Source organism: Perca flavescens, chromosome 5 (genome assembly GCF_004354835.1).
Source record: "Perca flavescens isolate YP-PL-M2 chromosome 5, PFLA_1.0, whole genome shotgun sequence".
NCBI classification, from domain to species: domain Eukaryota; kingdom Metazoa; phylum Chordata; class Actinopteri; order Perciformes; family Percidae; genus Perca; species Perca flavescens.
The window spans coordinates 24773077-24790978 of NC_041335.1; the positions used below are offsets into that span (position 1 = coordinate 24773077).

A 17902-nucleotide genomic window follows, 5' to 3' on the forward strand; every position below is an offset into this window, starting at 1 on the left:
ACGACGAATGAATGGTGACTTGCGGGATGACTATTCCAGCAACTTCTCCATGGCTCTAATTTGAACGCCTTTCATTGACTGCGGACAAGGGGGTGGGGGTGGGGGTCGGGGGTTGTGGAGTATTGTGAGTTGAACAGCAGAGCCCCACTCTAGCTGAATGGGCATTGTCATCTGGATTTCTATGGCTAACCAAAATACTTTCTCCCGCCGTGGGGGTTTATGGATTCACGGTGGGAACGGCATGCATTACGCACAGCCGTGGAGAGCTCTCCTGCTGCTGCAGACTATCACAACTCAGTTGTCAGTTGTTTAGTTTAAGGACACACTTTGACTAAATATTTCAGACAATATATTCAGTTTAATCTTAATAAAATGACACAATATGGCATCTTCATATACAGGAATAATGAATCATTACATCAAACATCAACAAACCAACAGAAAACAAAATGTAGTCCTAGAATTTCTGAAAAGAAAAGACTTCCGACGATGCAAAAACGTTGCAGGTGTTCAGTACAGCCGAATAACGGACTGTAACATTTCAGGTTGTGATCTACAGATCCCAGGCTCTCCGAAAGCTACAGGTCCAAAATTAGATTGCACACTGCACACTTTAAAGTCACCGCCATCAATTTCTGAACAACAAAAAAACCTGCCCGAGATTTATTGGGACTTTAACATGTCTAGACTTTTCTTTTCGGTCTTTATTGCTTTTAGACATCGTTGGAGTCCTAAACATATTGGCGTAGTTCCACTAAAGGAAATAGGTCTTTGAATGTGCGAGAGTGCAATCATTCTCAGTTACTGTACAAGTGTGTGCTCACAATGAACATCAAGGCAAAGAACAGAACAGAGCTATATATTCGATGGCAAGAGTTCCTCAAGAAAGGAAACACTTTGCAGTTACAACGGTAAAGAATTTAAAATAGCCTATAATAATTTCGAAGACTTACAAAAAGCAGGTACCTAACACAGATACTCCCTTTGTCGTGTGCTGCTTTTTATAGTATATAGTCTTTTTTTAATCTCCTGTAGATACAAAAATGATTTGTGAATTTGTGGTCCGAGCGTATTGAAGGGCCGGTGTAAAAACAGCATTTGTGCTTCCATTGATTTTCAGAGTTTATATTTCTAAAAACAAAAACTGCGGGTGCAAAGAAATCGTCCGTCAAAAAACAGTTTTTCAAAAGCTGCAGGTCACTTTTACGCACCGCCTGCTATGAGCACATAGCTACACATAATTCCTCTTGTCATAGTCCCCGTTCGGCGTGGCTCTCTTTGTCGGTGCGTACTTTACCGAGTATCCAGAGTTCCCGCTGGAGGGACAGGAGCAGCACAGCAGCGATCCTCCGAGCAGCAGCATCGCTGAGGCCGCCCAGCCGATGTAGAGCGCAGCGCCGATCTCCCTCTTCTTTGATGCGGGTACCTGCGGGTTGTAAAAGTCCGATATGATGCTGTTGGCCATCCAGCAGAGAGGCACCAGCACAAACACACCACTGATGATGTAGATGACCCCTCCGGCGTTCACCACCCGGGCTTTGACGTACTCAGCGCGGATACAGTTGGTGCACTGCGCCCCCGCAATCACAACCATGAGCCCCAACACGCCCATCACCGAGGAGATGATGGTGAGGGCTCTGGCCGCCTGCAGGTCGTGGCTGAGGGAGAGGACGGAATCGTGCACCTTGCACTGCATCTGGCCCGTACTTTGCACCACACACGTCATCCACAAGCCGTCCCAGATTGTCTGAGCCACCACGATGTTGGCTTCGATGAAAGCCGTCACCTTCCACATGGGCAGCCCGCACGAAACCATCACCAGGAACGAGCCAATTACGCACAGCGATAGTCCCACGATCTCCAGTCCGGCCGACACCATTTTCGCTCTATGCGTTTAGTCAAAGCCTGTCTGAAACTTTTCGAACTCTCCCCTTAATGTATCTTCTTGAGAGCAAGGTGTATTTCTACTCTTTATCTCTTCGTTCTCGCCTCGATGTACAGGAGCGTCAATCGTTAGTTGCGCATCACTCACCACATTTACTCGGAGATGTAAGAGACAGCAGCAGTCTCTTTGTTAGTAAGAGGTTGTGAAAACAACTGGAATGACAGAAGCACCGTACCACGAATATCTGCGGGGTGGGGGGGTGTATGGACTAGAGGAGAAACTTTCCTCCAATCAGATGTGGCCGCATCCTCAAGGGACCAATGAAAACGCAGGGAAGTTGTGAGGCTGAATAAAGCGGTCCAGATTGCATTGTGCGTTTGAACAGTTATTTACAATGAATAGAGGGGCAGGAGAGGGGGTGAAGGCGTACGGGAGTGTTTTAAAAGTATGGAGCAGCTGAAATGTAGTGGTTGGGTGAATCACGGCACTTGTTATTGCTTTTTCAGACATGGAGGCTAATGCCACTTGTCTGCGGTAGACCTATAGCCCTTAAAAGACCATTTCACACCCACTGTGATGTGTATATTGTTCTTTATTGGCTGTCTTAAAATGCCAGAAAAGAAGAAAGAAAAGAAAATCTTATATACATTTTTAAATATAGCCTATTCACTTCAGTTTGAAGCAGTTTTTACAGCCCTATCTCATTGTGTTTAAGAAAGCCTGATAATTTCTGTTTGGTCTACAACATGTAAAATGTGTAAGGCTTTCCTTTGATTGAAACAATTTTCCTTCACACGTAAGTTATTATTATGCACAACTCACAAGGAAAGAATTTGTGAAATGTAATGACTTGTCAAGGCTTTTATTCTAAACAATAGGCCTACATTTGTACACAAATTTACACTAGAAATATTCCCTTGATGTGTGCCCTTGATGGTGTTTTTATACAAGCTGGCAACATCACAATGTAAAATACTTAACTAAAAGTTAAAGTTGTGCATTTATTTAAAGCTTACTTCAAGAAGTATCAATCAATTCATTTTAATAATTTCAATTAATTTTAAATGCGTCATATGCTATATTTACTGTATATTCATCTCGAATATTTTAAATCATCAAATCATTAGGCTGTTTTGCCTACAAAATCATAATCTGTAAAGTAGGCCTATGTGCGACTGTCAAATGAATATAGCAGGCTATTTGAATTTAAAGAACATTATCCTCCGAAAGTAGGCTAGTGAAGTAGAATAAACGGAAATGCCAGGACCTAAAATTGCATATAAGAAAACATAGGCTAATATGACCAATATAAAATGTATTTTCACCAAACCAAATACAGTTTGCCAGCTGCCCGTTTTAAATAAATAGCAAATAGTTCAATATTAGGCTACAATACACTTTTCCCACGAAGTTCTGAGTCGAGTACTGGGCGGAAGAAACTGTAACACTCAGGCAGCCATGTTGGATCTAATAAGGAATGTGTTTTGCGGGTCAGCCGTCCTGACCGTTGAGCCGTAATGGCGTCAGTGGCGCAGCAAGATAGCTGGTCGTAATGAAAAGCTTCAGGGACGAGGGCGGGGGGGCGATATTACGAATCCCACTATGGCCACGCCAAGACCCGCCCTTCAATAGCGTTCACACACTACTATTGGCCAGGCGTCCATGCTTACATGTACAGGTCCTAACCCAAACCTAACCTTAACCACTCGAGATGAAATGCCTAACCCCAACCAATCGAGCTGCTTCGTAGGGCGGGTCTTGGCGTGGCCATAGTGGGATTCGTAATTTTGCGGGCGGGGGCGGACTCACAGAGACGGTTTCCGGGTTTCCCTTCCTGGGCTGGGACAGCGGCAAGAGGCAAAAGCTCCAGTTGATTAACAATAATTCAAAGTTACGTTCAGGTAAGGCACTGCTCAGTCTATTTTTGTTTGTTTTTTTAGAGACTGTTTGAATTAGAAAGAGCAGGGGGAAGAAGACCCACTGGAGAGTCAGTTGAAGGCTTGCTGGAAACATGACACCAGCCGCGGTGACAACTGTTGCTTGCTAAAGTTTGACATGTAACGTTAACAAACTTCCAGTGCTGCATTACACTCAAATTCGGTTTATGAAACGACTTTTAAAAGAGTGAATCACAGTTTTATGACCTGCGGTATTTAACTGCGTACGTGCAACTTATAACTTAATGTCATTGTCCCAGTTGATGTTTTGTAAACTCAGTCAGTGTCAGACTGGGTGTGGTAACGTTAGACATCCACAGACACAGAGGCCTTCACACACGTTTCAATCTCTCATATCCAATGACTGAAGCATTGATTTATAATCTCCTTAAATGTTTGACACAATTGTCCAAGTAAACATTTCGTCCTCGGATTTTCATAACAATGATGATATCCCAATACCTTTTTTGAAAACACTGAGTGCTTTTGAACTGATTTACAGTCCTATTGTCCCAGTTCATTGCAGGGAAACTCTACACTTCAGTGGACCTCATATTCCTAAATCAGCACCATATAAAATCTGCATCAGACGTGACTTTGAAAGTATTGACTTCCACACATTTCCTGTAAATCCTTCTTGTGTAACATTCCTGAACTCTGAAATCGCTTTCTAACATCCGACTAATCCTTGACCTTTTGATTGTAAAGGCACATTTGCGCAAAATAAATTTTGTGTTTATACAACTTCACAATAACAGTGGGAAACAATAACATATTCTTATTATGTGTCTGTCTAAGAGGGTGGCGGAGGGCCACTATTGAAGAATTATCATCCATCTTTGCTTGTGTTTTTGGCTCAGTGAAAACATGCATATTTCACTTCCTTTCTTGCTGAGTGGTGAACACTATGGGCACGATGGCAGACTGTGTGAGCTGTAATCTCAGGCTAGCAGCTGCCCTTTACTTCAGAAACAATTTTGCTTTTCACCCATCTGGACACAGATCAGTTTGCTATCAGAAGGACAACATCTCTTACTGAAAGATGTCTGAGGCTTGTGGTCCAGCACCTTCACCGTTCTCTGACCTTTCCCCTTCCTGTGACCTTGTCTTACAAACACTGGCCAGCACAGGAGTTCCAGGGAAGACATCTGTCTTACACTATAAACTACAAGGGGATGTTTCCTCCCGTTTTGTCTGTGGTGTAAATGGAAAAACAAAACTTGATTCACAATGACAGACTGAAGTGGACTTGAACTATTGTGTCAGGGGTTTGAATGATGGTGTTACACAGCAAGATACCTTTCTTCACTAGAAACACTGGGTGAAGAAATGCATGTACGAAATTACTTTGATCCCAAGTGTCAGATTTATTGTGATAACATTGTCATATTTGATATTTGTTTTACAATGCTGTAGTCAGTCAAGTAAATATGTTTGCCCTCACTAAATGTAGGTGTAATGAGGATGTGATTACCTCAAATTTAGGGCTGCAACCGTTTATTTTCATAATTTATGAATCTGTCATAACAATATTTATTGTAATTTTCAAAGAGTACGAAGGTGACATGTTCTACGTCCTTGTTTTGTGTGACCAACAGCCCCAAAACCAAGGATATTAATTTTACCATGATAAAAACAGAAGAGCAGTACTTCCTCACATTAAAGAAAATGAAAACTATCAATTTCTAATTTTCTGTTGATTGATGGTTTCTTACTTGATAATGTATGAGTAATGAATCTAAGTTACAATCAAGTGATTTGTGTTGAGATTCAACACTTGTTATCCAAAATAGTCATTTATTAATGCATTCATTTGCAATATTCTCACATTCAAATGTCCATTAACCAAATTATACAGATGGCCAGAAATGAGCATGGAGATTTAATTACATTTTTACTTGCAACCTTAACTGCACCACATTGTTAGTTTCACAATGAATCATCAATATAGAGCTTTATTTTTTCCACCTAAACTTCATTGTATTGTTGAGCAGCTATTTTGTTGCTGCATGACTCCCACTTGTTCCCCATCATCATAAACGGTCCATCCTGTGCTTTAAACTGTGTGTGTTTGTTTTGAACAGGCCTGCTGGTTTCCTCATGGTTGAAAGGCTTTTTCATACCACTCATTGTGTTTTTTTTTCCTCGCTCTGTGCCCATATTATAAAGGGTTTTTAAAACCAAAACACTATCATATCTCTTATTGTTGTTGCCCACCACCACTACCTTTGGTCCACAAGGGCTACTTAATTACTGTCAAGCCCCCCTGTTTGTGTGTGTGTGTGTGTGTGTGTGTGTGTGTGTGTGTGTGTGTGTGTGTGTGTGTGTGTGTGTGTGTGTGTGTCTTTACATGTACCAAACATAGTTTTATTATGCTCAGTCACAGTCAGTAGCTTTGGGGTCCCTGTTGCTGTGATCAGTTGCCAGTAAATTACCATTTTTGTTGTGCCACCGAGTTCACTAAATCTCCATGGTGTGAAATTATTGTTTCAATGTTTCCAATAAAAGCAGAAAGACTTTAATCCACACAGAGTGGGTGTGCGGACCCTTGACACTGCCTGTCAGGAAGGTGAATAGTTCTTTCACTGCTGCCTTTAATGGCCTCACTCCAACCAATAAATCAACTATAAATGCATTACATGCCAAGAACTTTGGCTTTACTAAGGTGGCATTTTTTCCCTTTTGGCCCAAACTGTTTAATCTCCCCTACGTCTGGCCTGTTGATAGCTGTGTCTGTAAGCAGCTCAGCAGCCTGGCCGATTAAATGGCCAGTATTAAGAGAGCATTTTTGAAGTGTGCCTCCCGCCTGTCTGTCCTGTAGTGTTGTCTTTGTGATATTTCAGCTGCGATAATGGAACGGTTTAATTAATCTGCTGCTGGACTAATGCTGGTTCCCACAGAGAAATAACACTTGGGGTGTGTGTGATACACATGAATACGCCTGTGTGGGCCGCTACATTAAATGAGAAGTTAATTTACAATGAAAGCACATTTATTATCATCTTTGTTGTGTTTTTAGGGCTAAAATTAACGATTAGTCAGTCCATCACTTTGCTCCAAGCCTAACTTGTTTCTTTAGTGCCACCATGGGGCCTACATTTTAGTTTTTTGTGTGAAATGTCTCAACAAATATTAGATGGATTTCTATGACATGTGATACCACCATGCTGCCCAGAAGATGAATCCTAATGACTTGGTGATCCTGTGACTTTTCCTCTCATGCCACCAGCAGATCAAAGTTTAGTCCTGGGCCTGGCACATATTTTATACAGAGATTCATGTTCCCCAGAGGATGTATCCTAATGTCTTTGGTGATCTTCTGAAGCTTCCTGTAGCATCCCCATGAGGTTGACATTTGTGGTTTTTAAGAGAAATGTCTCAACAACTATTGTATGGACTGCCATGAGATTTTGTACACACATTCATATTTTCCACACACAGGATGAATTTGGATAACTTCGGTGATTCCCTGACTTTTCATTCAGCTCCATCATCAAGTCCAAATGGTTGTGAAAGATGGTAAACGTGGTAAACATTATACCTGCTCAACCTCAGTATGTTAGCATAACATACGCATTTAGCTCAGTAGAGCCTCACAGAGCTGCTAGTGTGGGTGTAGACTCTGTTTTCATTATTGATTCATCTGCTGATTATTTCCTCAGTTAAACAATGAATTATTTGGTCTATAAAATATCAAGAAAATGTCCATCACACTTTCCTGGAGCCCAATTTTACATATTCAAATGTCTTGTTTTGACTGACCAACTGCTCCAAGATATTAATTCTACTATCATGGAAAACCAGCAAATATTCACATTTGATAAGCTAGAACCAGTTAATCTTTGCTTTAAAAAGGACTTTAATGATTTATAGATTATTAGTTGTATATGTTATAGATAATTATTGTTAGTTAATTGCACAATAGTTTCAACTTAAGTTAAATTAGAGTCATAATACTATGTTGTGGTTTTCATAATTTATGTTGGGGGCTCATTCTTAATGTCAGTGCTTTTCTCTTTTTTTAGTTTTTAATTTCCATAGCCACTCTCCGTTGGTCTGCCTTGGTTAACCTTTAGACCTCTACGGCCCTAACCTGGCACCCCTCCATCCAATATTATTGGTATCTTTCCTTTCTGTCCAAATATGTGGTCGGAGCTGAGTGAAATCAGGGGTGCGGCACGTGTTCTCCCTTCTCCCCATAGCTGAGCTGCCCTGTATAGGAAAGGCTCCAGGAACCAGAGGGATAAACAACCATTGTTCTCCCTGCGGGGTCGGTGAAACCACCCTGTTAGTAAGAGAGATCTTTGCCCACTTTCATATAGATACAGAGGGACCTCTGACTATCATCTAATAGATTTAACAGTGTTAAATGGTTCCACAAGTGTCCATAAATGTTTGTTGCATGCCAATGGAGAAAGGGCAATCCAGTTTCCCATGCCACCTCTTTTCCCCCTAACTAACATTACATAACCAGAGTGCATCTCTGTTTGGCAGCGCACGACAGCCTTCCTCTTTCTAATGCTTATCACACTCCACCTGTCAAGTGCCAGTGTGTTGGTGATAAAATGGAGCCTGTTCTTCCTGCTCAGTCATTATGTAGCTAATTTATCAAGCGAGCTTGTTGCTCTGTTGTCTGCTCAGGGTCATGGGGCAGGAGCACGGGGTATATAAGACAGTTTAATGGTAGTCTGGGAACACACGTTGCCCAGAGCTTTTAATCTCTGCTCCTTCCTTGCGATAGTGGTAAAGAACATACAGTGTAGTCTTTAGCCTGAATGACAACGTGTCTCAATGTGGACTCAATGAGCAGACTACAATTTACAACATAAATATCCTGAGGTGGAGTTGTCTTTTGTGATTCCTGCTTGAGAAAAATGAGCCTAAGGAAGATTTGCGATGTCAAGATAACTGCAGGCCCTTATCGCCTGTCTAATAGCTATTTTATGGCTATATGGAAGTCTTGCAAAGTAAATTTTAGGACAATGTATATACCAAGAAAATATTTTTTGCAACCGTCAGAGATTTTGCCATTGTATTTGCGCAGAACAGCTTTATAAACAGCAGTATATCATTTTTTTATTTTTTAAGATTTTCTATGGGCATTTCCACCTTTAATGATAGGACATGAAAGGGGAGGGAGAGGGGGAAGGCATGCAGGAAAACCGTCACAGGTCGGACTCGAAACCTGGACCTTCTGCATCAGGGAATAAACCTCTATATATGTGCACCTGCTTTACCAACTGAGCTAACCGGCATCGCAGCATATCATTTTTAATATGATTTTTGTAATAAAGCACCATGATTTGTCAGGTACTTTATTTGCTGGATTTGCCAAAAACTCACATTCCTGTTTTTTTTTTAATCCATAAACAAAGTCTCTGAAGAAATTGACTGAATCTTGAGATATTAATGTCATGATATAAAATAACATATACCGCGAGAAAGGATTTTATCCATATCACCAACCCAAAAAATTTCGTTTTACATAGACTTATTTATATCAAAGATTTGATTCAAAGTGCTCATATTATGCTTTTTTACTTTTTCCCTTTTCTTTATTGTGTTATATATTGTTTTTGTGCATGTAATAGGTTTACAAAGTGAAAAAGTCCAAAATCCACCACAAAGTGACTTACCATCTCCAACAGAAAACACTGTTCACAAACTGCTCCAAACAGCTCTATTGTAGTCCAGCCTTTACTTCCGTGACAAACATGCGTCAGTTTGTAACACGTTATAATGCTCGCCTAGCTGCTAGCATGGCACGCCCTCATACTCTGCAACTGACTAGCTAGTAGTCCTTACCTAGCTACTGCGCATGTGCGACTCCCAACAAAGATGGTACAGAAGGGAGATGTCTCACTCTGTAGCTAAAACAGAGCTCAACACACAGGGTGAAAAGAGGAGCTGTAGCAATGTGCAGTAAAACAAAAATATGGTGTTTTTTGAAAATTAAACTATGTAAACCTATTCTGATATAACCTCTAAATACAATTATGAACCTGAAATTGAGCATAATATGGGCACTTTAAAGTTTATTTTTACAAAGAGAGCTCCAACAACCAATTCAAAGCAAAATCTCACATTTTCCCGAATATCTTTGTCTAGCTAACACAAGATGTAAACAGGAGGGTTTGCAAGTCACAGCAGCTATAATATTTGAAAATCAAAAGAAAATTGGTTCAAACTGAATAAAGGAAGAAAAGCAAAACCCTTGTGTTGGAAAGCACAAAATAATACATTTTCCTGATTTGCATTATTATTAATGTGGCAGGTCATTTTCCATGGACAAATGTCGCAACCAGTACTTGTCTTTATGGGTGCTTATGGTTTTTTTTCTCACATGCTGTATGATTGTTCAAAATCTTATTAACTTTTACTTTGGATAGATAAAACATGAAAATTACATTACAAAAGAAGTGTAAGCAACTTTTTTATTTTGAGAAAATCTTGAGTGAATTCTTGAGAATGCTTTTAATCAAGATGCCTGGAAGTAGTGTTTTGCTGCTAGTAGGGGGGAAGTTACTCTCAACTGTTTTTAAGGGGATTTTATTTGATTTCTTTCACCACTATATCTCTTATTTTTTCCACCAGCAGGCTCGTCAGCCATCCAGTAAACCGCAGCGATGTCTCAGTCTGGAGAGAAAGGGAAGGTGAGTAACAGGCTGAAATGTCACTACATTACAGTTTTTAAACTAAACTAGGGCTGTCCCAAATGATAATTTTTTAAACTATTAATGTAACAATACATTTTTCGATTAATGTAACGATACATTTTTCAATTAGCGATTATTTGTTTAACATCCAAGCTCTTCTCCCTTTAATACAGTAAAAAAAGTGCAATCAGATGTATCAAATAAATCCAACATAAGGCAAGTTGCAGAGTGTCTAATATAACAGTCTGTAATTGATTGGGTCACTCATGATGATGGGAAACCAAAAAAATAACACTGCCGACTGACAGCATTTGATGATGCTTAATGTTAAGTCATAGCGGGGCATTAAAACGAATCAACGGACTAACATACTGTTGGGCTACTACTGGGAACACATTCTGTGTCACTATGTTGATAATCGCACATGCTTGGGAGTAAAGCTTAGATCGGGCACAAAAAATCAAGCCCGAGTCTGTGCACATTTTGTCCGAGCCCGACAATTTTTTAATATGTGGGCTGGTATAACTGACATTATAAAGGACTCGTGAGATATCTGAAAGAATCTGACCTGGTTGTGCAATTATCGAAAACAGTGCTACAGATGGAGGGGACACGATTTAGCACAGTTTACCTCACACTCAAATCAGTGCAGGACATACTACGGGAGAAGCTGGAGAGGCATAGCTTTCTCCCCACCCAATTAGGCTAATAAAGTAATGATTAAAAAAACACCAATGCTTGATCAAGGGCCCGGCCCGGGGATAGTGGCAGGAAATATCGCAACCCGGCCCGTGGGTCAGGTTCGTGCTCTGGCAGAGAATCTAAACTCTACTTGGGAGTGAAAGAGACAAAAAGGTGAGCAGAACTTCTAGTGTTTTGCTGCTGTTATCCTGACTCAGTGATGCATTTTACAAAGTCTACAGACTACCACGTTGTTGTTGGCATTAAGAGTAAAATACTTCCACACTTTAGAAGACCGTGTCTGAGCCTTTTTCTTAACGTGTTGTTGAACTTGCGAGGAATCCATGCTTGAGCTGTTGCTGGAGTCAGCTATGTTTTATTTAGATTTCTACCCGTGACGCGTCAACGCACATTTTTTATGTCGACGCATTTACGTTATCGATTATGTCGACTACATTGATGATTCGTCCCAACCCTAAACTAAACTGACAGATTACAGAGTATTCAGCAGGGGTTTCTAAAAAGGCAGTGGTGATTAAGATTCATGGTACTTGTAATCTCATGCACACATGCTTGCACCGGCATCTATAGAGGATATCCTGTATAAATAAAAGTGTTTCATGGCTAGGCTTTATTGTCCGTTGGAATTTCTCAATGATATGCATCATCATCAATCTCATGCTTATACACTCACTTGCACCTTTACACACCTCATAAACAATGAAAAAACTAAGGGTAAAATGTAGTGTAGGAAATCACATAAAATAACAAAATTACTGACGCCTTTAATTAGATTTTACATATTGACTAGTGCAATACTTCCTTATGTATAATTTGTATGTTATGCTCCACAGTTCCCAGATGCAACAGGTTATGTAGGGTTTGCCAACCTCCCAAACCAAGTGCACCGAAAATCTGTGAAAAAAGGGTTTGAATTTACCCTTATGGTTGTTGGTGAGTGATCACTTTTTTTCTTTTAATGTAGATAATATGATTTCTTTAAAGAATAGAGCTGTATTTTTATTCTCTTTGTTTTTCAGGGGAGTCTGGCTTGGGCAAATCGACACTTATAAACAGCCTGTTTCTCACTGATCTCTACCCTGAACGCTACATCCCTGGTGCCGCAGGTATACTCCCCAGTACATACACACACACACACACACACACACACACACACACACACATACGCCTGCATACACATACACAAAAGTGCACACTGTAATAATAGAGAAACGTCTGCTGCAATGTCTCCAGCAGCGCATTATTTCAAGAGGAATGTTGGGAATGCCTTAGTCTCAAAATATGACCCTGCCCTTCTTATGACTTGACTTAGGTTAGGACTTGTGCTGGCTTGAAAACAATTATCCAAGCTCTCCCTGGTCCATGGTCTTTGTGCAGATAAAAAAAGCATAGCTCTTTTAGATGACAAAAACCATGATTTCATCTTTTAAGGTGTATCCACATTCTTGAAGCCTACAGTTGTGGCAGCTCAGTGTCTTGTGAAAGCAATAGCTCAGGCAGGAATTTGGGGTATTAATGTTCCACTTGGCTATCGAGATGACTCCTCTGTTTATGCCAACCATCATTTGTTCGTGTACTTCCACTCTACAGAGAAGATTGAGAGGACGGTGCAGATTGAGGCATCAACGGTGGAGATCGAGGAGAGAGGAGTAAAGCTTCGCCTCACCGTGGTTGACACCCCTGGATACGGCGATGCCATCAATAGCCAGGACTGGTGTGTTTATGTGCTGTGTAGGAGTAGGATCTCGGGACATGTTTCCTGCCCAGAATGCTCTCTCATCCTTCCCTCCTGTTCTCAACAACTCCCTTTCTCAAGTTTTATCCCAAACTCCCTATCTCCTACCTCTCCTCCCTCTGCATTCCCTAGGTCTAGATTTCCTGTGTGTGTGTGTGTGTGTGTGTGTGTGTGTGTGTGTGTGTGTGTGTGTGTGTGTGTGTGTGTGTGTGTGTGTGTGTGTGTGTGTGTGTGTGTGTGTGTGTGTGTGTGTGTGTGTGTGTGTGTGTGTGTGTGTGTGTGTGTGTGTGTGTGTGTGTGTGTGTGTGTGTGTGTGTGTGTGTGTGTGTGTGTGTGTGTGTGGCTACCAAAAAGGACATAACTGCAAAAGAGATGAAATAACAGAAACCTTTTATTTCTCACTGCAGAATGTGTCTGATGTCACATTCTCAATAATTTGATAAATAATGTTTAAAAGTTAATCTAAATGGACAGAGATCAGTTAAGTTAGGTGCAATAGTAGGGTTTTTAACAAAGAACTATAGTGGGGGTTTTGCTCCAAAATAAAGATATCCTTTCTTACAACTTGATTTTCATACTATGCCGTCTGCCTAGAAGATAATTTATCTTTATCTTTATCAAACCAGCTGAGCAGTCATTAACGGAAGGTGTGAAAATAGCTTATATCCTATTTTCTTTTTGTTCTAAAGCCTATAACAAGATGTCAACTTTTCTGCAACTATACAAACAGCAGCTGTAATTTTACTTCGACCACCTTTATTTTTAAAGTTTGTAGTGTAGAGTTTAAAGAGTTTCTCAGCTCATAGAGGAACATAAACCCCCGCAACTAAAATGAATCCATCTAATCACAAAACTGAGATACAGAATTTTACAACAGTGGTATATCGCCTGACATAAAACCACACTACTGAGTCATTGTTGGAACCCAAAACCATTTGGCTCACAGTTTCTCATTGATAGTAAAGATCCTCCTAGATTTACATGTATTACTCGATAGCTTTCAAAATTATTTGTATGATTTCCTTTCCTTAAACTGACAATATCATAGTCCGTGTAAAATAATAAATAAAATAATGTTTACGTGGTTATTTGGTGTAATTAAGGAGGCTTACATATCTTTCTCTGCCTGTGTCCCTGGTGTTAGCTTCAAGACCATCATCCAGTACATTGACAATCAGTTTGAGCGATACCTCCATGATGAGAGCGGGCTGAACCGAAGACACATAGTGGACAACAGGGTGCACTGCTGCTTCTACTTCATATCTCCATTTGGACATGGGTAAACAGACACACTCTTATACCCCTTTCACAGACGCACAGGGGCCGCACAGTCGTGCTCATTGGACAACATGGATGTTGTGTAAAGCTTTTTGTGTAAAGCTCACTGTGCTAAGCGGAAGCTCAGAGGAGACCGTGTCTTTGCTGTGGCGGCTCCTACATTTTGGAATGATCTGCCTCTGCACGTTAAACAGGCCTCTTCTTTGTCTGTTTTTAAATCCCGTCTTAAAACTCATCTCTTCTCTGTGGCCTTTGACACTTAGTAAGATGTTGACTTGTTGTACTTCTTTTAATTATTTAGATTGATTGTTTTTCATTGCGCAGCTATTATTTTGTATTCATGTTATATTGTTATGTATTTTATTTATGATGTCTTATTTATTTGTACAGCACTTTGGCCAACTTTGGTTGTTTTAAAGCGCATAACAAATAAAGTTGGATTAAATTAGAATGTAACCGCTGGGAAAGAATAGAAATATTTTTTTTTCTCATTCACACCACTGCTACTCGTGTCTGAAGCCGGCAGCGAATCTCCCTCTTTCTCTCTGTCTTTTTTAAAATGAGTCGGGAAGCAAACAGCAAAGCCTAACTTTACTTTTAATGTTATTAAACAAAGAGAAATGTTCTTCCCTAATCCTAAAATGGTCATAAATCAATACTAGAGTAGCTTACTTCCTTGTTTACTGCTGCACCTGCAATTAATAAAAGGCAGAGGAGAATTAAATGAAGAAATCTGTTGAGTGTTTTGTGGTTATATATTTGTGCTTTAATAAAACGTAACCGCTGTGAAACAATCAGAAAATACCGTTTTATTTCTCTCATTTACTGGTCCGTTCCGCTCTCTATTTTCGCTCGTCCGAGCTCACAACCTGCAGTTCAAACTGCAGGCTGCTGAGAGCCTACTGTACAATGAGGAAGTACAAAACACTAGTTCTGATGGTGTAAAGCTGGACTGAAGTATGAAACAATGTTAGCTGTTCATTAAATGAGTATAAATCTCCCCGCCATTTTCTAGCACTGAGGTAATTGGTATGCATCCCTCCCGGGTTGTGACCCAGGTTGTATCTGAATTTTGTCATGGGATCAGTCCGTGTTGACTGGCTTGGTTTGAATTGACAAAAGAAGGTTGGAACACGGGTCAGATAACCCTGGTCCGACCCTGGTCATTGGTGTTAAAGAGGTATTACACTCTCTGAGTCTATTCCAGTACATTCAAGATTACCTCAAGATTACTTCTGAAACACACTGTAAAGTAAAGTTATATTTGTTATTTGGCCTTTGGTGTCATCTCTGATTTTTTCTCTTTCCCCCTAATTTCTCACTGATCTTTTTCTTTTCTTTTCTCAAACTGGTCCCCTCCTCTTTGTCCGCTATCCTCAGTTTCCCATTGTGTCCTAATTGTTCTTTGACTTCTTCTTTTTCTTTGCTAGTCTAAAGCCTCTGGATGTGGAGTTCATGAAGGCCATCCACAGCAAAGTCAACATAGTCCCAGTCATTGCCAAGGCTGACACACTGACACTGAGAGAGAGAGATCGCCTGAAGAGGAGGGTGAGTTTGATATCTACACACGTGCATACACAAACAAAACACACACACAATTTTGATCTGTAGCTGTTCTATATACAGGATATGTAATCATCTTTCCCCTAGATTTGATTCTTGGCACAAGGAGAAAGCTGAATTGTCTAAGCACTTATTGTCAGGATGTTGGGGACTTGTGTGGTGTGTTATGTGTTTGTTTTTGTAACATCTACAGTTATATGGTTTAGCCATTAGAAAGTGGATCACTGAATAATACATAGCAAAATCACGTATCCATTCTTATTGGCAACCTGGTATGTCAGACATCCGTGTGTTCATGTGAGAAAGCACACGTCTACTTCCCCGAGTTAATTGCAGTGATTTATGGCTTACATTTTGTGATCTTGATGATACCGCCAGATTGTTTTAAAGTTAAGGGAGGGACGACATAAGAGAGGAAACATTAGGAGGAACATACGTAGGAAAAGAGTGTTGTATATAATGTAGAGGCAGAACATCTCATCCAGTCTCAACCCATCCCAGATACTTCCTGCTGGAAGTGACCCAAATGTCTGCCTGGCTGTAAACTCCTAAGCTTCCTGCTGTCCAGAGGGGGAAAGACACAGTAGTGCAATACAACACACATACACCTCACTGCAACATGTGCAGCCGATAACCTCTACTCCAGTGGTGTAGGCAGAAATAGTATTTTGGGCGGGCCAGTACAAAAGTGAGTGGGCCATTTTCAAAAAGACGTAGAAGTAGCAAAAAGGACAATCTGAAAAAACAGCAACAATTTTACCTTCCAACATACTGCATTACAACTGCAATAGCAGTATGTCTCCAACATGCTCAACCAACAAAACTCAGTCTAAAAAGTTTGTACACAACAATATAGACAAAAACCTATTGATATTAACCTCTTCAGGCTAAAATATATTTGCACCGGCAGAACCAGCAGCATTGGCTCTGCACAGCACGGTTATAAAATGAACCATTTTATAGCACAAAGTGGCTACTAATCATGAACCCAAACAGCAGAGAAGGCATCTAAATTACATACTGCATGGCATAGAATAGCCTACATCAGACAAAAATCGCACATGTAACATATCCTATCCATATGCTTCAGGACTATGGTCAGATCATGAGCAGCAAATGCGCTACCAGCAGTAAAAGAAAATCAAAGAATTAAAACTTCCAGCCTAGCATTGTTTGAATTTTATTGAAAGATATTGAAAAGTGGCCAGCAAGGCGACAAATCTTAGACAGTGTATGGAGTCCACGGCAGTAACAGGATCAAAGAAAACTAAAAACGACGTCACTCACAGATAAGTTATCTTATTTAATGTGGGCAAAACACAAACACGTTTCAGCTAGAAGCCATCATCAGTGTTCATAATTTCTTACTAAATAGGAAGGTTACTAGGTTACTTAAATAATAACGCAAGAAGCATGAAACACGTTTTACTTAATGTTACCTCTGTGAGGGCCATGTAGCACTCAAACACTCTCCTCTCTGGCTGATTGGCTGTCAGCTCCGCTGGGGAAATGTCTGCACATGCTGCAGAAAAGCTCGTCCTTATTTACACTGGATTCTATCCACGAAAACTGTCTATACCACTTTAAAGAGAAGCCATTGTTGTCGCGGTAACTTTTAACAGTGAATTGCTTAACTCATCCATGGTACATTGTCTAAAAAGCCAGCTAGCTAACGTTAGCTGCTGAAGGCAGCCCGGAGACTCTGCCTGTTGTTACCATAGCAGCCACCTACGTTCCAAGGCTTCCTAATTGTTTGATCATTCTATGGTTTAAACGGTTTCGTTTTAATCAGAAGAGAAGACACATTAACACATTACATACATTTGAATATTTTTCATAACAAAACAAAACGTATTGATCAAACTTGGCTGGGCGGGCCAGTGAGTAAAGTGGGTGGGCCAGTGCCGCCCTGGCCCATTACTGGCTACGCGCCTGCTCTACTCTACTCTGCTCTACTCTACTCTGCTCTAGTCACCTAAAACCAACTGCCACTTTGCTCATTTGAAAGCCATGATGTCTCTCTCTCTCATGGGTGGGACAAATTCTCTGGCCGGGCAAAGCAGAGAAAGGGGAGGCAACCTTCCTCCTTATGACCTCATAAGGAGAAGATTCCAGATCGGCCCATCTGAGCTTTCATTTTCTCAAA

At 40.6% G+C, this 17902-nt stretch overlaps 2 protein-coding genes across 3 annotated transcripts in view; one reads left to right on the plus strand and one right to left on the minus strand.

The window, feature by feature from the left end:
* Positions 1-338: 338 nt before the first annotated feature.
* Positions 339-2128, minus strand: cldn5a (claudin 5a). The gene has a single exon (XM_028577564.1). The coding sequence runs from the start codon at positions 1877-1879 to the stop codon at positions 1232-1234; it is 648 nt and encodes a 215-aa protein (XP_028433365.1). The 5' UTR covers positions 1880-2128; the 3' UTR covers positions 339-1231.
* A 1561-nt stretch (positions 2129-3689) lies between these two features.
* The window catches only part of zgc:63587 (septin-2), a 28306-nt gene continuing 14093 nt past the window's right edge, over positions 3690-17902 (plus strand). The window contains exons 1-7 of one of the 2 annotated variants that reach the window (XM_028577790.1): positions 3690-3786; positions 10420-10475; positions 12014-12113; positions 12200-12286; positions 12771-12894; positions 14060-14194; positions 15624-15741. In XM_028577790.1, the coding sequence (XP_028433591.1) occupies positions 10449-10475; positions 12014-12113; positions 12200-12286; positions 12771-12894; positions 14060-14194; positions 15624-15741 (591 nt within the window). In that variant the 5' untranslated portion in view covers positions 3690-3786; positions 10420-10448. Of the gene's footprint in view, positions 3787-10416; positions 10476-12013; positions 12114-12199; positions 12287-12770; positions 12895-14059; positions 14195-15623; positions 15742-17902 lie in introns of both variants that reach the window. The other variant, XM_028577789.1, reaches the window with a different exon arrangement.

What these genes read in the sequence shown, in the direction of transcription:
- cldn5a (XM_028577564.1), bottom strand. Translation starts at nt 1,879, where the DNA reads ATGGTGTCGGCCGGACTGGAGATCGTGGGACTATCGCTGTGCGTAATT.